Here is a 23,383-nt window from a genome sequence, read left to right on the forward strand (position 1 = left end):
AAGAAGCTAAACATCAAACACATATCAAAATATAATACAGACTAGAATGGCAAACTATCTAGTCCTGTGCTGTCCACTATAGGAACCAATGGTCACATGGGGCTATTGAGCATCTGACATGTGGCTAGTCCAAACAGATATGTACTGTATGCATAAAACGTACACCAAATTTCAAAACTTAGTATAAGAATAAAAATGTAAAATTTTTCAATGATTTTTAATATCAGTTAAAATTTTGGATATACTGGATTAAATATTAAAATCAATTTTACTTTATTTTTAAATTTCTGAATTTTATTTTATTTATTTTATATAAGCAGGTTCTTATTAGTCATCAATTTTTTTTTTTTTTTTTTTTTTTTTTTTTTTTTTTTTTTTTGCTGTACGCGGGCCTCTCACTGTTGTGGCCTCTCCCGTTGCGGAGCACAGGCTCCGGACGCACAGGCTCAGCGGCCATGGCTCACGGGCCCAGCCGCTCCGCGGCACATGGGATCCTCCCAGACCGGGGCACGAACCCGTATCCCCTGCATCGGCAGGCGGACTCTCAACCACTGCGCCACCAGGGAGGCCCTAGTCATCAATTTTATACACATCAGTGTATACATGTCAATCCCAATTGCCCAATTCTATTGATTTGAGTCCTCTCCCTCTTTTTCTTGATGAGTCTGGCTAATGGTTTATCAATTTTGTTTATCTTCTCAAAGAACCAGCTTTTAGTTTTATTGATCTTTGCTATTGTTTTCTTTGTTTCTATTTCATTTATTCCTGCTCTGATCTTTATGATTTCTTTCCTTCTACTAACTTTGGGTTTTGTTTGTTCTTCTTTCTCTAGTTCCTTTAGGTGTGAGGTTAGATTGTTTATTTGAGGTTTTTCTTGTTTCTTGAGGTAGGCTTGTATAGCTAAAAACTTCCCTCTTAGAACTGCTTTTGCTGCATCCCATAGGTTTTGGATCGTCGTGTTTTCATTGTCATTTGTCTCTAGGTATTTTTTGATATCCTCTTTGATTTCTTCAGTGATCTCTTGGTTATTTAGTAACGTACTGTTTAGTCTCCATGTGTTTGTGTTTGTTATGTTTTTTTCCCTGTAATTCATTTCTAATCTCATAGCGTTGTGGTCAGAAAGGACGCTTGATATGATTTCAGTTTTCTTAAATTTACTGAGGCTTCATTTGTGACCCAAGATGTGATCTATCCTGGAGAATGTTCTGTGTGCACTTGAGAAGAAAGTGTACTCTGCTGTTTTTGGATGGAATGTCCAATAAATATCAATTAAATCTATCTGGTCTATTGCGTCACTTAAAGCTTCTGTTTCCTTATTTATTTTCATTTTGGATGACCTGTCCATTGGTGTAAGTGAGATGTTAAAGTCTCCCACTATTATTTTGTTACTGTCGATTTCCTCTTTTATACCTGTTAGCAGTTGTCTTATATATTGAGGTGCTCCTATGTTGGGTGCATATATATTTATAATTGTTATATCTTCTTCTTGGATTGATCCCTTGATCATTATGTAGTGTCCTCCCTTGTCTCTTGTAACATTCTTTATTTTAAAGTCTATTTTATCTGATATGAGTATTGCTACTCCAGCTTTCTTTTGATATCCATTTGCATGGAATTTTCTTTTTCCATCCCCTCACTTTCAGTCTGTATGTGTCCCTAGGTCTGAAGTGGGTCTCTTGTAGACAGCATATATATGGGTCTTGTTTTTGTATCCATTCAGCAAGCCTATGTCTTTTGGTTGGAGCATTTAATCCATTCACGTTTAAGGTAATTATCAATATGTATGTTCCTAATACCATTTTCTTAATTGTTTTGGGTTTGTTTTTGTAGGTCCTTTTCTTCTCTTGTGTTTCCCACTTAGAGAAGTTCCTTTAGCATTTGTTGTAAAGCTGGTTTGGTGGTGCTAAATTCTCTTAGCTTTTGCTTGTCTGTAAAGCTTTTGATTTCTCCATTGAATCTGAATGAGATCCTTGCCAGGTAGAGTAGTCTTGGTTATAGGTTCTTCCCCTTCATCACTTTAAGTATATCATGCCACTCCCTTCTGGCTTGTAAAGTTTCTGCTGAGAAATCAGCTGTTAACCTTATGGGAGTTCCCTTGTATATTATTTGTCATTTTTCCCTTGCTGCTTTCTTCTTTTTTTTTATTTTTTTAACATTTTATTAGAGTATAATTCCTTTACAATGGTTTGTCAGTTTCTGCTTTATAACAAAGTAAATCAGTTATACATATACATACATCCCCATATCTCTTCTCTCTTGCATCTCCCTGCCTCCCACCCTCCCTATCCCACCTTTCCAGGTGGTCACAAAGCACCGAGCTGATCTGCCTCTGCTATGCAGCTGCTTCCCACTATTTTACATTTGGTAGTGTATATATGTCCATGCCACTCTCTCACTTTGTCACAGCTTACCCTTCCCCCTTCCCATGTCCTCAAGTCCATTCTCTAGTAGGTCTGCATCTTTATTATTGTCTTGCCCCTAGGTTCTTCTGACCATTTTTTTTTTTAGATTCCATATATATGTGTTAGCATACAGTATTTGTTTTTCTCTTTCTGACTTACTTCACTCTGTATGACAGTCTCTAGTTCCATCCACCTCATTACAAATAACTCAGTTTGTTCCTTTTTATGGCTGAGTAATATTCCACTGTATATATGTGCCACATGTTCTTTATCCATTCATCAGTTGATGGACACTTAAGTTGCTTCCATGTCCTGGCTAGTGTAAACAGAGCAGCAATGAACATTTTGGTACACGACTCTTTTTGCATTATGGTTTTCTCAGGGCATATGCCCAGTAGTGGGATTGCTGGGTCATATAGTAGTTCTATTTTTAGCTTTTTAAGGAACCTCCAAATTGTTCTCGAGTGGCTGTATCAATTTACATTTCCACCAACAGTGCAAGAGGGTTCCTTTTTCTCCACACCCTCTCCAGTATTAATTGTTTGTAGATTTTTTGATGACGGACATTCTGACTGGTGTGAGATGATATCTCATTGTAGTTTTGATTTGCATTTCTCTAATGATTAATGATGTTGAGCATTCTTTCATGTGTTTGTTGGAAATCTCTATATCTTCTTTGGAGAAATGTCTATTTAGGTCTTCTGCCCATTTTTGGATTGGGTTGTTTGTTTTCTTGATTTTGAGCTGCATGAGTTGCTTGTACATTTTGGAGATTAATCCTTTGCCAGTTGCGTCATTTGCAAATATTTTTTTCCCATTCTGAGGGTTGTCTTTTCATCTTCTTTATGGTTTCCATTACTGTGCAAAAGCTTTTAAGTTTCATTAGGTCCCATTTCCTTAATTTTCTTTTTATTTCCATTTCTCTAGGAGGTGAGTCAAAAAGGATCTTGCTGTGATTTATGTCATAGAGTGTTCTGCCTATGTTTTCCTCTAAGAGTTTGATGTTGTCTGGCCTTACATTTACGTCTTTAATCCATTTTGAGTTTATTTTTGTGTATGGTGTTAGGGAATGCTCTAATTTCATTCTTTTACGTGTATCTGTCCAGTTTTCCCAGCACCACTTATTGAAGAGGCTGTCTTTTCTCCACTGTATATTCTTGCCTCCTTTATCAAATATAAGGTGACCATATGTGCGTGGGTTTATCTCTGGGCTTTCTATCCTGTTCCATTGATCTATATTTCTGTTTTTGTGCCAGTACCATACTGTCTTGATTACTGTAACTTTGTAGTAGAGTCTGAAGTCAGGGAGCCTGATTCCTCCAACTCTGTTTTTCTTTCTCAAGATTGCCTTGGCTATTCGGGGTCTTTTCTGTTTCCATACAAATTGGGAATTTTTTTGTTCTAGTCCTGTGAAAAATGCCAGTGGTAGATTGATAGGGATTGCACTGAATCTGTAGATTGCTTTGGGTAGTAGAGTCATTTTCACAATGTTGATTCTTCCAATCCAAGAACATGGTATATCTCTCCATCTATATGTATCACCTTTAATTTCTTTCATCAGTGTCTTACAGTTTTCTGTGTACAGGTCTTTTGTCTCCCTAGGTAGGTTTATTCCTAGGTATTTTATTCTTTTTGTTGCAATGGTCAATGGGAGTGTTTCCATAATTTCTCTTTCAGATTTTTCATCATTAGTGTATAGGAATGCCATAGATTTCTGTGCATTAATCTTGTATCCTGCAACCTTACCAAATTCATTGATTACCTCTAATAGTTTTCTGGTAGCATCATTAGGACTCTCTATAGTATCATGTCATCTGCAAACAGTGATAGCTTTACTTCTTTTCCGATTTGGATTCCTTTTTATTTCTTTTTCTTCTCTGATTGCTGTGGCTAAAACTTCCAAAACTATGTTGAATAATAGTGGGGAGAGTGGGCAACAACCTTGTCTTCTTCCTGATCTTAGAGGAAATGGTTTCAGTTTTTCACCATTGAGGACGATGTTGGCTGTGGGTTTGTCATATATGGCCTTTATTGTGTTGAGGAAAGTTCCCTCTATCCCTACTTTCTGGAGGGTTTTTTATCATAAATGGCTGTTGAATTTTGTCGAAAGCTTTCTCTGCCTGTTGAGATGATCATATGTTTTTTCTCCTTCAATTTGTTAATATGGTGCATCACGTTGATTGATTTGCATATATTGAAGAATCCTTGCATTCCTGGGATAAACCCCACTTGATCATAATGTATGATCCTTTTAATGTGCTGTTGGATTCTGTTTGCTAGTATTTTGTTGAGGATTTTTGCATCTATGTTCATCAGTGATATTGGCCTGTAGTTTTCTTTCTTTGTGACATCTTTGTCTCGTTTTGGTATCAGAGTGATAGTGGCCTCGTAGAATGAGTTTGGGAGTGTTCCGCCCTCTGCTATATTTTGGAAGAGTTTGCGAAGGGTAGGTGTTAGATCTTTGCTAAATGATTGATAGTATTCGCCTGTAAAGCCATCTGGTCCTGGGCTTTTGTTTGTTGGAAGATTTCTAATCACAGTTTCAATTTCACTGCTTGTGACTGGTCTGTTCATATTTTCTATTTCTTCCTGGTTCAGTCTCGGTAGGTTGTGCATTTCTAAGAATTTGTCCATTTCTTCCAGGTTGTCCATTTTATTGGCATATAGTTGCTTGTGGTAATCTCTCATGATCCTTTGTATTTCTGCAGTGTCAGTTGTTACTTCTCCTTTTGCATTTCTATTTCTATTGATTTGAGTCCTTCTCTTTTTTTCTTGGCAAGTGTGGCTAACGGTTTATCAATTTTTTTATCTTCTCAAAGAACCAGCTTTTAGTTTTATTGACCTTTGTTATCATTTCCTTCATTTCTTTTTCATTTATTTCTGATGTGATCTTTATGATTTCTTTCCTTCTGCTATCTTTAGGGTTTTTTTGTTCTTCTTTCTCTAATTGCTTTTGGTGTAAGGTTAGGTTGTTTATTTGAGATGTTTCTTGTTTCTTAAGGTAGGATTGTATTGCTATAAACTTCCCTCTTAGACCTGCTATTGCTGCATCTCATAGGTTTTGGGTCGTCGTGTTTTCATTGTCATTTGTTTCTAGGTATTTTTTGATTTCCTCAGTGATCTCTTGGTTATTAAGTAGTGTGTTGTTTAGCCTCCATGTGTTTGTATTTCTTACAGAATTCTTCCTGTAATTGATATCTAGTCTCATAGCGTTGTGGTCAGAAAAGATACTTGATACGATTTCAATTTTCTTAATTTACCAAGGCTTGATTTGTGACCCAAGATATGATCTATCCTGGAGAACGTTCCATGAGCACTTGAGAAGAAAGTGTATTCTGTTGTTTTTGGATGGAATGTCCTATATATATCAGTTAAGTCCATCTTGTTTTATGTATCAGTTAAAGCTTGTGTTTCCTTATTTATTTTCATTTTGGATGATCTGTCCATTGGTGAAAGTGGGGTGTTAACGTCCCCTGCTATGATTGTGTTACTGTCGATTTCCCCTTTTATGGCTTTTAGTATTTGCCTTATGTATTAAGGAGCTCCTATGTTGGGTGCATAAATATTTACAATTGTTATATCTTTTGGATTGATCCCTTGATCATTATGTAGTGTCCTTCTTTGTCTCTAGTAATAGTCTTTCTTTTAAAGTCTGTTTTGTCTGATATGAGAATTGCTACTCCAGTTTTCTTTTGATTTCCATTTGCATGGAATATCTTTTTCCATCCCTTCACTTTCAGTCTGTATGTGTCCCTAGGTCTGAAGTGGGTCTCTTGTAAACAGTATATATACGGGTCTTGTTTTTGTATCCATTCAGCCAGCCTATGTCTTTTGGTTGGAGCATTTAATGCATTTACAGTTAAGGTAATTATCAATATGTATGTTGCTATTACCATTTTCTTAATTGTTTTGAGTTTATTATTTTAGGTCTTTTCCTTCTGTTGTGTTTCCTGCCTAGAGAAATTCCTTTAGCATTTGTTGTAAAGCTGGTTTGGTGGTGCTGAATTCTCTTAGCTTTTGCTTGTCTGTAAAGCTTTTAATTTCTCCATCAAATCTGAATGAGATCCTTACTGGGTAGAGTAATCTTGGTTGTAGGTTTTTCTCCTTCATCACTTTAAATATATCCTGCCACTCCCTTCTGGCTTGCAGAGTTTCTGCTTAAAGATCAGTTGTTAACCTTATGGGGATCTCCTTATGTGTTACTTGGTATTTTTCCCTTGATGCTTTTAATATTTGTTCTTTGTATTTAATTTTTGATAGTTTGATTAATATGTGTCTTGTGCATTTCTCCTTGGATTTAGCCTGTAAAGGACTCTCTGTGCTTCCTGGACTAGATTAACTATTTCCTTTCCCATATTAGGGAAGTTTTCAACTATAATCTCTTCAAATATTTTCTCAGTCCCTTTCTTTTTCTCTTCTCCTTCTGGGACCCCTATAATTCCAATGTTGGTGTGTTTAATGTTGTCCCAGAGGTCTCTAAGACTGTCCTCAATTCTTTTCATTCTTTTTTCTTTATTCTGCTCTGCAGTAGCTATTTCCACTATTTTATCTTCCAGGTCACTTATCCGTTCTTCTGCCTCAGTTATTCTGCTATTGATCCCTTCTAGAGAATTTTTAATTTCATTTATTGTGTTGTTCATCTCTGTTTGTTTGCTCTTTAGTTCTTTAGGTCCTTGGTAAACGTTTCTTGTATTTCTCCATTCTATTTCCAAGATTTTGGATCATCTTTACTATCATTATTCTGAATTCTTTTTCAGGTAGACTGCCTATTTCCTGTTCATTTGTTAGGTCTGGTGGGTTTTTGCCTTGCTCCTTCATCTGCTCTGTGTTTCTCTGACTTCTCATTTTGCTTAACTTACTGTGTTTGGGGTCTCCTTTTCGCAGGCTGCAGGATTGTAGTTTCCGTTGTTTTTGTTGTCTGTCCCCAGTGGCTAAGGTTGGTTCAGTGGGTTGTGTAGGCTTGCTGGTGGAGGGGACTAGTGTCTGTGTTCTGGTGGATGAGGCTGGATCTTGTCTTCCTGGTGGGCAGGGCCACATCTTGTTGGTGTGTTTTGGGGTGTCTGTGGCCTTATTATGATTTTAGGCAGCCTCTCTGCTAATGGATGGGGTTGTGTTCCGGTCTTTCTAGTTGTTTGTCATAGGGTCCTGCACTGTAGCTTGCTGGTCATTGAGTGGAGCTGGGTATTGGCCTTGAGATGGAGATCTCTGGGAGATTTTTGCCGTTTGATATTATGTGGAGCTGGGAGGTCTCCTGTGGACCAGTGTCCTGAACTTGGCTCTCCCACCTCAGAGGCAGAGCCCTGATGCCTGGCTGGAGCACCAAGAGCCTTTCATTCACACGGCTCAGAATAAAAGGGAAAGAAAAAAGAGGGAAGGGGAGGGGAGGGGAGGGAAGAAGATAAAATAAAATAAAATAAAATATAATAAAATAAAATAAAGTTATTAAAAGAAAAAATAATTATTAAGAAAAAAATGTTTTTCAGTAAAAAAAAAACAACAAAAAAAACGGACAGACAGAACCCTAGGACAAATGGTAAAAGCAAAGCTATACAGACAAAATCATACACAGAAGCAAACACATACACACTCACAAAAAGGGAAAACGGGGAAAAAATATATATATCGTTGCTCCCAAAGTCCCCCTCCTCAATTTAGGATAATTCATTGTCTATTCAGGTATTCCACAGATGCAGGTACATCAAGTTGATTGTGGAGCTTTAATCCACTGCTCCTGAGGCTGCTGGGAGAAATTTCCCTTTCTCTTCTTTGTTCCCACAACTCCAGGGGTTCAGCTTTGGATTTGGACCCGCCTCTGTGTGTAGGTTGCCTGAGGGTGTCTGTTCTTCGCTCAGACAGGACGGGGTTAAAGGAGCAGCTGATTTGGGGGCTCTGGCTCACTCAGGCCGGGGGGAGGGAGGGGCATGGAGTGCAGGGCGAGCCTGCGGCGGCAGAGGCCATCGTGACATTGCACCAGCCTGAGGTGCATCATGTGTTCTCCCAGGAAAGTTGCCCCTGGATCACGGGACCCTGGCAGTGGTCGGCTGCACAGGCTCCTGGGAGGGGCAGTGTGGAGAATTACCTGTGCTTGCACACAGGCTTCTTGGTGGCAGCAGCAGCAGCCTTAGCATCTCATGCCCGTCTCTGGGGTCCGCGCTGATAGCCGCGGCTCGCGCCTGTCTTTGGGGCTCCTTTAAGCGGCGCTCTTAATCCTCTCTCCTCGTGCACCAGGAAAGACAGGCCAGAAAAAGTGTCTTTCCTCTTTGGCAGCTCCAGACTTTTTCCCGGACCTCCTCCCGGCTAGCTGTGGGGCACTAGCCCCCTTCAGGCTGTGTTCAAGCAGCCAACCCCAGTCCTCTCCCTGGGTTCTAACCTCCAAAGCCCGAGCCTCAGCTCCCAGCCCCTGCCCTCCCCTGACGGGTGAGCAGACAAGCCTCTTGGGCTGGTGAGTGCTGGTCGGCACGGATCCTCTGTGCCAGAATCTCTCCGCTTTGCCCTCCGCACCCCGGTTGCTGTGCTCTCCTCCGCAGCTCTGAAGCTTCCCCGCTCCGCCACCTTCAGTCTCCGCCTGTGAAGAGGCTTCCTCGTGTATGGAAACCTTTCCTCCTTCACAGCTCCCTCCCACTGGTGCAGGTCCCGTCCCTATTCTTTTGTCTCTGTTTATTCTTTTTTCTTTTGCCCTACCCAGGTACGTGGGGAGTTTCTTGCCTTTTGGGAGGTCTGAGGTCTTCTGCCAGCGTTCAGTAGGTGTTCTATAGGAGTTGTTCCACATGTAGATGTATTTCTGATGTATCTGTGGGGAGGAAGGTGATCTCCACGCCTTACTCTTCCGCCATCTTGAAGTTCCTCCCTCCTTTGCTGCTTTCAATAATTTTTCTTCCTCTTTAATTTCTGCCAATTTGATTACTATGTGTCTCAGCATGTTTCTCCTTGGGTTTATCCTGTATGGGACTCTCTGTGCTTTCTGGACTTGGGTGGCAATTTCCTTTTCCATGTTAGGGAAGTTTTCGACTATAATCTCTTCAAATATTTTCTCTGGTCCTTTCTCTCTCTCTTCTCCTTCTGGGACCCCTATAATGAGAATGTTGTTGCATTTAATGTTGTCCCAGAGGTCTCTTAGGCTGTCTTCATTTCTTTTCATTCTTTTTTCATTATTCTGTTCCGCAGCAGTGAATTCCCCCATTCTGTCTTCCAGGCCACTTACCCGTTCTTCTGCCTCAGTTATTCTGCTATTGATTCCTTCTAGTGTAGTTTTCATTTCAGTTATTGTATTGTTCATCTCTGTTTGTTTGTTCTTTAATTCTTCTAGGTCTTTGTTAAACATTTCTTGCACCTTCTCGATCTTTGCCTTCATTCTTTTTCCGAGGTCATGGATCTTCTTCACTGTCATTATTCTGAATTCTCTTTCTGGAAGGTTGCCTATCTCCACTTCATTTAGTTCTTTTTCTGGGGTTTTATCTTGTTCCTTCATCTGGTACATAGCCCTCTGCCTTTTCATCTTGTCTATCTTTCTGTGAATGTGGTTTTTGTTCCACAGGCTGCAGGATTGTAGTTCTTCTTGCTTCTTCTCTACCTTTCTTTTTTACTTTTGTTAATATGGCTAGTAGAAAATGCAAAATTACACGTGTGCCTTGCATCTTATTTCTATTGGACATTGCTGATTTATTTTCCCCCCACAAGGCATCAGAATACTCATATAAGAAGACTGATTCGGGGCTTCCCTGGTGGCACAGTCATTAAGAATCTGCCTGCCAATGCAGGGGACACAGGTTGGAGCCCTGGTCCGGGAAGATCCCACATGCCACAGAGCAACTAAGCCTGTGCACCACAACTACTGAGCCCGCATGCCACAACTACTGAGCCCATGTCCCACAACTACTGAAGCCTGTGTGCTATGAGCCCATGCTCTACAACAAGAGAAGCTACCACAATGAGAAGCCCACGCACCGCAATGTGAAGAGTAGCCGCCGCTCGCTGAAACCAGAGAAAGCCCTCATACAGCAAGGAAGACCCAATGCAGCCAAAAATAAATAAATAAAATAAAATAAATAAATTCATTTTTAAAAAAAAGAAAACTGATTTATATCTTCTCCAATGATCTTTGCTCTTAGATACCATGAGAATAGGGGCTCACAATCAATAGAATTACACAGGACTTCTCAAGTTCAAATTATTTCTTATCTAAGCAGCTTGGAAATCTGTACTGGTTTATGTTGTTCCTGTCAGAATCATTTCACAGTCCAAGCTGAAAGACTTTACAGCTCTCTGTTGTATGTCCTTGAAAGCCCTGCCTTTGCAGGCCACACCTGCAGGCCTGTGATCCCACTCACCCCTCCTCACTTCATCAGTTAGCTGGAATTTCCAGAAGGAATTAGCCATGAAGGCCTCTGGGCAGCTCTCCTCAGAGTATACATACTTTATGCTGTTAGACTGTGAGGTCCCAGGGGGCAGGGGCCCAATCTTGGTTTTGTGTCTACCCCCACTACATCTAGAATTGCATAGGTTCTTATATAAAAGTAAATGCATTTGATAAATGTTGGTTACATGGGTAGAGCTGATGGGTTAGGGGAAAGGAAGAGTTTCTCCTTCTCTCCTTTACATTATAGTAGTTTTATCACATTAGCCACTGAGTATCAACTGTGCTTCATAATCCATTTTTTCAAATATCCAAATGTCACGGGCTGCCTGGAACTGAGCTGGAGCCTGGGGGCATATGGGGGGATGGTAGGTAATAAGACAGGCAGAGCCCTGTCCTTACAGGGGAGGACAAACCAAAGCACACACATGATGCAATTACAGTAAGTGTGGCATGTGCCACCAGGGAAAAGCAGCTGGGGTCATGAGAGGTTCATTGACAGTGGAACCTAATGCAGTCAGGGCTTCAGGAAGGCTTCTAAATGACCTTGATGCTGGACCTGAGGAGACTGTCTGGCAAGGTAGAGGGGAAAGGGCAGGCTGACCATGTAGGAAGGGCCCTTTGAGCCTTGTTAAAAATGGTAAAACTTAATCCTAAAAGCAGTGAAAATCCATTGAAGGGTTTTGTGAAAGATGATGACATGATCAGGTCTGCCTTTTAAAATATCACTCCGGAGGTGGGCAAGAGCAGATGGGGGGGCCTACACAGAGCACAGCTACAGATTCAAAAAAAGTAATCCAACTCTCTTTGGTCATCATTTCAATAGGAATTGAGTTTCAAGACTATACAGATGTGTATGCTCCATAACCACAAGATGTGAAAGCCAGAATGCATCCTACAGTATGAATCAAATAAAAGATACTCTCAAAGTACCCTCAAAGCATTAATTTCCACAGATCCTACTGGCCTGTCCAGGTAAATTTGTTACTTTGCATAAGCCCCTATCCTGACCCTAGCCAGATCTTGCTTATTCAGGGCCAGAAGCCAGTGCTACATATTGGTTGACCCAGTTTCTGGGGTCACAGAGAGGCTGAGTGGTCAAAGCATTTATCAAACAGCATGAGTTTGGGAATATTCTGCTCTTCTGTGCCCAAGGACTGGGAGCCTCTGGGTGTTGGCTAGATTCTTGTGTCCCCTTCGCAAGGACACTTGCATTCTGAACAAGTGTACTGGATCAGCCACCTTTCAGGAGCTCTAGCCAATGTCTGCTCTCAGGGCAAGAAATTCATGGAGGAACTAAGTCATATCTATTATAAGCCACTTAAACACAAATTATCTAAATTTTGAAGAATGAGCATATGAAATTTTGTTTTACTCTGAACCCTTCTAGATGACACTTATTTGTATAAATATGTGCCCTTCCCATATATAACTGCTTTTCTGAAACCAACTTGTGATCGCCTGGTGATGGCCTTAATTGTTCTCCTTGGTGGCAGATATTCATTCAATTTTTAAATAGCCATAAAACCAATATGCTGGTAGCTAATAAGCACATTCAGGATTCTGTTAAAAATACATCATTTCTAAAAATTCAAATCTCCCCCAATTACCTCCTCCTGTTATCTTTTTTATTAAAATAAAAATAAGTCTCAACCCCACAATTTGTTCCCTTTCTGGATTTCTGTCATATCCACTCTGAAAGTAAAGTACCCTTTGCACCTAAATGAAGAACCCATTCTTCTCAGAAGCAGGACTGTGCAATGGAAAGTTCCTGGGCTCGGGGACATCAGACCTGGGCTCCAATCCTGGTTTCATCCCTTCCCAGGTGTGTAACTTTGGGAAAGTTTCTTAAATTCTCTGGCCCTTGTTTTTTCCTGAGGAAAATTAGGCTAGCCTACTATATTAGTTTTCTAGGTCTGCCATAACAAATTGCCACAAATTGTGTGGCTTAGAACAACAGAAATTTACTCTCTCACAGTTCAAGACACTTGAAATCAAGGTGTCAGTAGGGTTGGTTCTTTCTGAGGCTCTCTGGGAGAATCCTCCCTCGCCTCTTCCAGCTGTGGTGGCTCCTGGCATTCCTTGGTTTGTGGCCACATCACTCTAATCTTGGCCTCTGTCTTCACATGGCCTTCTGCCCTGTGTCTCTCTGTGTTTTCTCTTCTTCTTATAAGGACACCAGTTGCTGGATTTAGGGCTCACTCTAACTCCAGAATGAGTTCATCTCAAGATCATTAACTGATCACATCTCAAAAGATGTTATTTCCAAATAAAGTTACATTTGGAGGTTCTGGGTAGCCCTGGATTTTGAGGGACATCCTATTCAACACAGCATACCTCCATACACCTGAATTCCATTATACTCAGGAACACAGATGGGTCCCCACCAAAGATCTGTGTTCATGGATTTTTAGTTTCTTTTCTATACTATGAATTTTTCAACTGCGTTTTCTTTTTATAATCAGGAAAAAAACAGCTACTTTTAGAGAGAAGACAGTGTATTTAACTAATGACATACTAAAAATGCATTAGTGCTCAATAAATACTATACTTTCCCTCTCTTCCCCTACATTTAATATTAGTCCTACAACATGGAAGCAATCTAAGTGTCCATCAACAGATGAATGGATAAAAAAGATGTGGCACACATATACAATGGAATATAACTCAGCCATAAAAAGAAACAAAATTGAGTTATTTGTAGTGAGGTGGATGGACCTAGAGTCTTTCATACAGAGTGAAGTAAGTCAGAAAGAGGAAAACAAATACCATATGCTAACACATATATATGGAATCTAAGAAAAAAAAAAAAGGTTCTGATGAACCTAAGGGCAGGACAGGAATAAAGACACAGACATAGAGAATGAACTTGAGGACACAGGGAGGGGGAAGAGTAAGCTGGGACGAAATGAGAGAGTAGCACTGACATATATACACTACCAAATGTAAAATAGATAGCTAGTGGGAAGCAGCTGCATAGCACAGGGAGATCAGCTTGGTGCTTTGTGACCACCTAGAGGGGTGGGATAGGGAGGGTGGGAGGGAGATGCAAGAGGGAAGGGATATGGGGATATATGTATTTGTATAGCTGATTCACTTTGTTATACAGCAGAAACTAACACAACATTGTAAAGAAATTATACTCCAATAAAGATGTTAAAAAAAATATATTAGCCCTACAACAGCAGGGCTAAGTAATCCTAGCACCATTCATGCGTAAATCCCAGGAAATGAGGGGGCACTTCAAGGTTCTACTCAAAGACAAAGACAAAAACATCCTTCCCTAAACAATGACTTCTTACCGTGAGACTTGGGGCGAGCAGTTCTCTTTTCAAAACTGACCTATCACAGTTGTTTAAATACTTAGGAACAGGTGAAGACCTCTTAGATAAGAGATCCTTGAATCTCTGTGGAATACAGAGGTCATGAAGAAGGCTGCAAGCAAAAATTGGAAACTTCATTTTTGCTATTCGTTGCCTAATTTGCCAACAATTTGGTCTACTATCAGTTAAATGCCTGGTTCCTATGGCTTATCACTTACTTCAATATTTTCCTTCCTCACGTAATCCCATCTCTGAGGCAGTTTTTTTTTAAAACCTGAGAATGTTATTCCCACAGTTTGGGCTGAGCAAAAGCTGCAGCCAGCAGCAGAAGGCAGTAGGGAGCTGGTCAGCACTGACTGTGCTTGTCTGCCTCCTCTTATCCCACGTATTTCCTTTTCTTATCTCTCACCCATTAATGCTCAGAATCCAAACACAGTGGGGCTGACACAGTGCCTGAACCATCTCCCCTAGGACCACCAAAGACACAGGAACCTCAGCCTGAAACTCCCAAAGAAACTGGTCTCAAGATATGCAGTTTTCCCAATATTCATACGTTTTACTTAAATATATTCAACCTTGCTTCAAGTTTCTATACTCTGCAGTTAGGAACTGCTACTCAGGAAAAGTGCTGAGGAGGTCTAGAGTATCAGCTGCTTTGCTCTGTTACATCTTGTGCTCTTCACGATCCCCCCACTGCTGCCTGGTTCTCTTTTCAAGGTACAGCTCTATTATAACTCCCTTCTTTTAAGAGTGTAACAGGTTAGCAAGAACAAGTGCTGATCTGTGATGTGCTTGGAGAAAAATCAGAACAAAGAACAACCCTCCAAAGACTTCAGTGATGCGTATGGACAGAAACCCTCTGTATTTCACAAAAACCGTTCAACTTCCTACTTTTTCAAACCTTTGGTGAATTACTATGTTTTATCTGAAAATTCTCCCAATTTTCTTTCTTACAATCTCTTTCAAATTAGTGTTCAGTTAATAACAGCTTGCAGCTACCCTGACATCATGTGTCACCCACGCTGTCCACACAGTGCTGTTTGTTAATTACACTACAGCCAGATAAAATATCACAGAAGCCTCCAGTTGCTTCAGTGTGAACCTAAAAAGTCCTCCCTTCGTAGTCAAAATGCTCCACCTGAAGCCACTGAACTTCCAGAAGGGAGGACAGAGCAAGCAGAAGGACACCAAACCTAGCCTGCCTACCAAAGAGAACCAAAAAATTACCTGGAGGGATACCCCTGAAAGTATAAAACGAGCCCTTACCTGGATTGGGTTGAAGGTACTCAATTGTTTTAGTCATTATTTCCATCACAGCCCTGCTGGTGACATCCACTTTCTGAAATGAGAAAATAAATATTCTAAATGATGCAAATCATTAGCTTCAGAAACGTAGTTTTTGCCTGAGTATATATACAACCACTGGTCGTACAACCTAGCAAGAAGTCCTGCGGTGGAAGATGAGGGGCTCACAGAGCTGCCAGAAGTAACACTGGCTTTGCATTCAGCTGTGTTCCATCAAGACTTGGAAAGCCCATTTACCCAAAAAGGAACCTACTAATTTCCTAAAATGTGTTTCAAAATATACTTCCTTATCTCCTGGTAAAATAAGGTGGATATAGCGTCCTCTCACTGGAAGTTGCCTGATGTGGTCTCTGAGAATGGTTCACTCTTCACTTGACACAGAAAACCCCACAAAATCTTGAAAATCAAGAGGTTCAAATCTTCACGTTCACTTTAGGAACACCCATGAAGCTGGCCAGGCCATAGAGGGTATGCATATCCAAAAAGCCACCAAGTCTCTGAAAGATGTCACTTTACAGAAGCAATGCATGCTATTACATTACATTACATCATTACAATGTTGGAGTTGGCTGGCGTATCCATCCAGATCAAAGAGTGGGGCTGGACAGAGGGTCCATGACCCAAGAAAGAGTGAATTTTTTGCCACACATACTTAAAAATGCGGAGAGTAAAGTTACACTTAAGCGTTTTGATGTAGCGTCTCTGGCATCGAGCACATCCAGGTGAACAGAATCCGAGATGGGCCCTGGACTTACAGAGCTCATGGACAGATTAACCCCTACCTGAGCCCTCTCTGCCACACTAAGATGATCCCTATTGAAAAAGAGCAAATTGTACCTAAACCTGAAGAGGAGGTTGCACAGAAGAAGAAGATGTCCCAAAAGAAACTGAAGAAACAAAAATATATGACTCAGGAATAAATTCAGCATAAAATAAGCATAAATTTAAATAAAAGGTGCAGCTATGAAACATATTTTGCCCCAGAGGCATTTACTGGATGTCTACAGAGAGCCAGGCATCGTGGCATGTTTCACTGTTCTAAAGAAAGAAACATGCAACATCGACTCTGTTTGTTCAAGTAAGAGAGGGAAAGTTTTTATTTAACTTCTGAGAACACCCCAAGTACATAAAAATCTTGAGCAAGGGCCTCCCTGGTGGCGCAAGTGGTTGAGAGTCCGCCTGCCGATGCAGGGGATACGGGTTCGTGCCCCGGTCTGGGAGGATCCCATATGCCGCGGAGCGGCTGGGCCCGTGAGCCATGGCCGCTGGGCCTGCGCGTCCGGAGCCTGTGCTCCGCAACGGGGGAGGCCGCGACAGTGAGAGGCCCGCATACCGCAAAAAGAAAAAAAAAAAAAAAAAAAAAAAAAAATCTTGAGCAAACACTTCTAATCAGTTCTTGAACTTTTGGTTAACTCTAAATTAAAACCTTGGTCCTAGAGTCTATCCTTGCAAAATTCTGAATGGTCAGTATTTGAACTCAGCAAGTCACCATGTCCTCTCTCTGTTGCACCCTTTTTACCACATGAAGAGGCCGTGCAATGAGGTCCTCTCTACATTCCCCCATGAAATCCTTTTCTTATCAATACGTGTGGTCCATTCATTCACTCTGCAGGGTAAATGAATACTGAAAATTAGTGCATCCTCCTATCCAAGGTATGTACATGGAATACATAAGTATGAATGAAGGGAATTAATTTTTGATGGCAGAATATCAGATCTCAATTAAGTTCAAGGAGACTTCGTTGTTTTCTTTAGAGTTCAAGGGCTCCTCCCTCAATTCCAATTTTTCTGTAACCTACTGCACCTACATACAAAATCAACCTTTTATGGATGGGGCAAGCCTCCTTCTCTTTCTTTTTTTTTTAATTAATTTTTATTGGAATATGGTTGCTTTACAATGTTGTGCTAGCCTCCACTGCACAACAAAAGAATCAGCCATACACATATAGATATCCTCTCCCTTTTGGACTTACCTCCCACTTAGGTTACCACAGTGCATTAGGTAGAGTTCCCTGTGCTATTCAGTATGTGCCCATCAGTTGTCTATTTTATACACAGCATCAGTACTGTATATGTGTCAATCCCAGTTCCCAATTCCTCCCACCCCACCCCTTTCCCCCTTGGTATCCATGTATTTGTTTTCTATGTCTGTGTAAGCCTTCTTCTCCTTCATAATCAGAAACCAAACCATAACCAGAAGATTTTATCTTTCAGCTTTGTTTTTCAATACTTAATCATCTCCCCTTCCATGGCAGTCAGATACTGTGTGTGTAAGGAGCTTGCTACTACTGTGATTAATAGAGGAAACATTTTTTCTTATGAGGTCATCATGGTATAAAATTACCTTAAAAAGTGTTCCTATTTAAGAGATGCCTGCCCACATGTGAACCCTGTACCACATTCTTTTGGTTAACTTGAGTTTTTAATACAGCTTAGATTTGAGTATGTGGCTAAGTAGTATTTAGTTCTGCAATAAATAGTGGTCCCCCAGAGTTTTACAGTGCAGAACTTGTGTGGCCATATACGGAGGTCCTGGAAGTATTACCAACATGCCAACCAACCACTATGCACTCAATGTAATGGAAATGAAGTCAAAGGGTGTGTGCAGAAAAAACAGGCTCAAAGTCCAGGTTACATGTGTGATAGGACAAAAACACAGATCTTCTGCTGACTATATGACAGGGCTTAAAGCATTCAATGTCAAATGTATCCAAATGTCCTATGTGGCTATGACTGGAAGAAAAGTAGCTCCAAATGTCAAAGTTTCTAAGGGAGAGTGCCAGAGGAACTGAATTGGCCAGTGACCACTTGGTATTCTGAACTCATCTGACATGAGGAAGCTAACCAATTTCTAACTTTCCCCCATCTCTACCCTCTGAAAATTAGTGCATCCTAATCATGACCACCATCATCATAAACTGTTTTATATTTGTCAGAAATTGTTCCAAGGGCTTTAAATACCTTTACATACTAAATCCTCAGAAGCCTTATGAAATAGATACACAGAGGTTAAGAAACTTGCCCAATTCCAGCTCCAGCATATGTGTTGTTAACTACCACCCAATACTTCTTGAAAGCACAAAAAGGCCACAGGGACATCTCCTGACCTGAAGAGAGACACCAAGTCAGAGCTGCAAAGCTCTCTGTACCATCTACTAGATGGAGCTGGAGACCTGGCAGAGGCCAACCACACAGGACCAGGAGGAAAGCACCTTCCAGCTCACCTTCTGGTTTTGTTTTGAAAGTCCTCAAAGTCTACAGAAACTCATTCACAAGAACTATTCTACCCTGGGCCTCTGCAAAAGGGAGGTTGTCCCAGGCTAAGTTGTTGGACCACATGCCCTCAGTTACACTGGCTTCTCTACAGAGGCTGGGTGCCAGTAGTGTATATCTGGAGTGGTCCATGGGCAAGTCAGCAAGGAAAGCATGAAGAGTGGTTCTCATTTGCGAAATGAAACCCCCTTTCCCTTCTGGGCTCTGTAAATAGGCCGCCCAAGTACTCAGTCTCTATAAATAGAAGCTATTAGCTTGGCTAAAGCCAGTGGTCTTGGGGGAGGCACAGAGACACTGGAGACAACAACATTAGAGCATTGCATTTGGTCCCCAAAGTGGGATTCAACCTTAGAAGAAGAATGAGAATAAAAGCTACTCAGTGTCCCCCATGGTTTGGCCAAAGTCTCCCAGGGAAGAGTCCATACAACCCCAGATCTTGTGCCCACTGAGGCAGATTCCTTCAACACTTTCAGGTACCTGATCTAGATATCAATCTAGAGAAATTTCTAGCTAAACCCTTTTGATCAGAACATAAAATAACCTTCACTTGCAATCCACCTCTGAAAACAACTTTATCCAATATAATAATTCGCAGAATGCATTTTCAGGACATACACCAAACAGGCAAGAGCTACTAGCAAATTCCTTTACTAGGATCTTACTCCTGATTTTACACTTGACAGAGTTAATAAGCATAAGAGAACAAGGCCACTAGAGCATCCAGTCCAAAGCCTTGAGTTTTTAAATATGCCAGTCTGAACCTGGAGAAGGGAAATGAATTCTCTGAGGTCACACAACCCAAGCAACTATCAGGGGAGGAAATATAGTTCCAAAGGTCATGGGTCAGACACGGTTTCCAAGGAAGAATGCTGGAGGAATTGGATCGCCCAATGACTTCAGCCAGTAGGAGGCTGACCAACGTCCAACTTCTCTCCATCTCTGTGCTCTTTTTGTCCAGAACTCTTTTTGCTAAACAAAACTATACTGTGTCAGCCATGGACAAGGTGAGGCCATCACCCTGTAAGACCCTTAAATGCTCCTTGTCAGGCTCTTGCTAGGAATACTATTTATACACCACAACTGTCAATGTCCAACCATATACCCTCTTATTAACAGGCCTAGTATAACTACCATGAACTAAGAAGATTTCCACTTAAATAATTTATTATAACTGGCAAGAGCTTATTCCCATTTGAGAACAGCACGGCTTAATTCTGAACTTATGACATGTAGTTAATGATTTCCTTAATGCTCAAATTTTCCTACTGCTTGAAAACAAGTTTTGATGTGTCCCAAAGGGCAACTTCCATTTTTGTGAGCACCTGAGCCTCTGTTTCTTCAACTACCCTTGTCTGGATTGGGGCACAGAGTCATTAGGGAAGGCTGTTTAGAGGAGGTGAAGCTAACTATATAAGATACAGGCATGTTTGCAGGATATAAAAACTTATCTGTATGAAATAAGTTCTGGGTTTTTTTCCTCAAAGTAAAAGCATAGGCACATATTCCTGTGGTCTTTTCAATTCATTTTTCTCATTAGCAAGATTTTAGCAACTCTCAATACATTAGCAGTTTCTTCCTCTACTATCCAGTCTTGTAATTTACAACTATGAGTAGGAAGAGAAACAGCTCTCTCAACCCGCTTTACTCACTATAACATTTCCCTTCTCATGCTAAGTCAAGGGTTGGCAAACCATGGTCAGTGGGCCAAATCTGGGCCACTGCCTGTTGTTAGGTTTTTTCCTTTTTTAAAAAAAATATTTATTTATTTTTGGCTGCGCTGGGTCTTCGTTGTTGTGCGGGCTTTCTCTAGTTGCGGCGAGCAGGGGCTACTCTTTGTTGCAGTGGCTTCTCTTGTTGCGCAGCATGGGCTCTAGGTGTGAGACTTCAGTAGCTGCAGCACTTGGGCTCAGTAGTTGTGGCTCATGGGCTCTAGAGCACAGGCTCAGTAGTTGTGGCGCACGGGCTTAGTTGCTCCGCGGCATGTGGGATCTCTCCGGACCAGGGCTCGAACCCGTGTCCCCTGCATTGGCAGGCGGATTCTTAACCACTGTGCTACCAGGGAAGCCCCCATTGTTAGATTTTTAAACAGTTGGAACAATTCAAAAGAAGAAGACTTTTGTTGCACATAATAACTATACAAAATGCAAATTTCAGTGTCCTTGGGTAAATTTTATTGGAACACAGCCATGCTCCTTCATTCAAATACCACCGATGCTTGCTTTTGCTCTTCAGTAGCAGAGGTGAGGAGCTGCAACACAGACCACAGACGCCCTCTGGCCCACAAAGCCTAATATATTTACAGAAAAAGTTTGCTGCTCCCTGTGCTAAGGTTCTACTTTCACAAAGGCACGCCACGCTGAATCTACGGATGCCCATCATTTCACCAGCTGCCTCAGTCTTTAGAGACAAGATACAAGAGAACCGAAAGGCACCAGATTGACTAGAATGGGGCTACTGTTTTGAGGCATCTGAACATTACCCTTCCCCATTGGAAAAGGAGCAGTCACTGTTTCCTGAACACAGGTGGCAGCACAGGTGACAAACACAGAATTCTTTGTGGACTAACAAACGGACTGAAAGATATGACTTCACATCATCAGACACTGCATTATACCAGATGCTGTCACAGGGACACAGTAGCAGAGTTTAAGAAAAATTAAATGGACATCTTAAAATGGAGCACAGACAGCTTGTGGGTTTAGTGATCAATACTAAATAGATGAATTAAGCACCCAGTTAGACACAGGCTAACTTACAGTGGTTACGCCAAAAAGATGTTAAAATGTCATATGAAGCATGAAAATCTTTCAAATTCTTAATTTTTCTGTCACTGAAATTAAGAAAATGTATCTATTAAGAGTGAATGCACACCCACTTAAAGGACAGGACCTGAAGGAGAACACCTTACTAAACAAATCACAGAGACACGATGAAAACAGTATCCTGGGAAAGTCTGTCTGGCAGTGAAATACAGGCTGGTCCAATAAGGGGATGTTTTAATAGTCCCCTACTGATATGGAAGAATTAATTGCTCTACTTTACAGCAGTTACCTTATGTATTTGGAAAGCCTGATTAATGAACTGTGTGTTGAAAACAAAAATAAACAACACATTAGGCTGAGATTGCCCCAATGTATTTTTTTGTTAATCTTCTTAGGCATTTACCTTTAATGAACATTGGCTTGGAAACATGCTGCAAACACGTAATTGAGAAGCAGCTAGTCTTCACTAAATTTCAGGGTAAGCAGAAAAATGTCTTTAAAGCTCATCTTATTTGGGGCTCCCACCCATCCTACAGTTCCACACCAGCAAGTGAGTGTCTCAGTACAGTAATCCACACCTTCTCTTTTACCACCACACCCATGAAGAAGACATTCACGTATATGACAGGTGCCCACGGTGCACTCAGGGATATGTGAAACTCTGAGCATGCTGGCTGGGACTTTACTCCTTTCTCTCCCATTTGGGATAGATCACTAGAATCCAAGTGAGACTGACATGATTAAAAATGACATTAGTAACAAATTACTTGCCACAAAACTTGAAGGAGATGACTACTATTGTGCTTCACACAGAATGTGGGAACCGTGGGTTTAGCCTCTCTTTAAACATGGGCAGTGATGGAGAATTCAGTAATCCCCAAGGCTCTTTTTTATTTAAAAAGCTCCGACAACAAAAAGTTCTTCTTATGTTGAGTCTGAATCTATCTCCCCATAGCTTCTACTCATTAATTCTAGTCTACCACTTGGGCTTAAACAGAAGGATCTAGCTCCTCTCCACCCAATGACTGGTTAAGTATATGGAGATAATGACCATGGACATTCTCCTATAGCGCTTCCCCCACAGGCTGCCCTGCAAACAATACATTCTCTCACTCGTATAAGGAATCACAATCTTTCCATTCTTTCTCAACATCTGCTTTCCTTAAAACTTGAGGCTGCCCCTTCAGAAAAATTCCATTCTCATAAAAATGGTCTATAGCCATGCTTTCAACTTGAGGACTCCTGGTTTCAACAGCAGGGATTTCCCATGATACTTTTCAGGTTGCTAAAAGAGACACTGTACCCCTTGGCTTGGACTTCTTTCTACATTACTCATATACACAGAAACAAGAGAAAATTTCAGGATTTAGCTCAGGTGCCCTTTCTTCTAGGAAGCCTCCACTCATCTACCCAACCTGAGTTAGGTCTTCCATGAAAATACTTCCCAAGGCATCAAGCACCATGTCCCATAAGACACTAATTTATGTTTCTATTTCTTCCATCAAAACTGGAAGCTCCTGAAGGCAGGAACTGTACCTTAATCATCTTTGTATTCCTGGTGCCCAGCAGGATGCCTGCCACATGGACACATTTACAGATATTCCATGTGAATTAATGAACATAACCACACACACACACACACACACACACACACACACAAACACAATCACTGCAGCAACTGATGTAAATTTCGAAGAAACCAGAGGTCCCTCAAATTCTAGTGCTTCCTCTTGACAAAAAATCTGCAGCTTTTCAAAGAAAAAAATCCACACAATGTCTGTACCATGGTAAGAAATTTAGTCTGTGTTTGAGGAAGCTTGTAAGCAACAAATACCATTTAAAATGAACAAAGAAACAATTCCGTGCAGGCACTTAGGAGGAGGACAGAAATGGTTACAGGCAGGGTTCCTGCAGCGACAACACAGAGGGAAAGAGTCCACCCAGTCAGCTCCGGGACGGGAAGGC

General features: G+C 41.1%; 1 protein-coding gene across 1 annotated transcript in view; it reads right to left on the reverse strand.

Annotated features, from left to right (window-relative positions):
• Positions 1-23,383, reverse strand: part of SH3GL2 (SH3 domain containing GRB2 like 2, endophilin A1) — a gene marked incomplete at its 3' end in the record, with an annotated part of 195,803 nt that overhangs the window by 31,578 nt on the left and 140,842 nt on the right. The window contains exon 3 of the mRNA XM_082620005.1: positions 15,345-15,417. Within this exon, the coding sequence (XP_082476131.1) occupies positions 15,345-15,417 (73 nt within the window). The remainder of the gene's footprint in view (positions 1-15,344; positions 15,418-23,383) is intronic.

This window comes from Mesoplodon mirus (assembly GCF_964341445.2).
Source record: "Mesoplodon mirus genome assembly, chromosome: 1".
Taxonomy (NCBI): Eukaryota; Metazoa; Chordata; class Mammalia; order Artiodactyla; family Ziphiidae; genus Mesoplodon; species Mesoplodon mirus.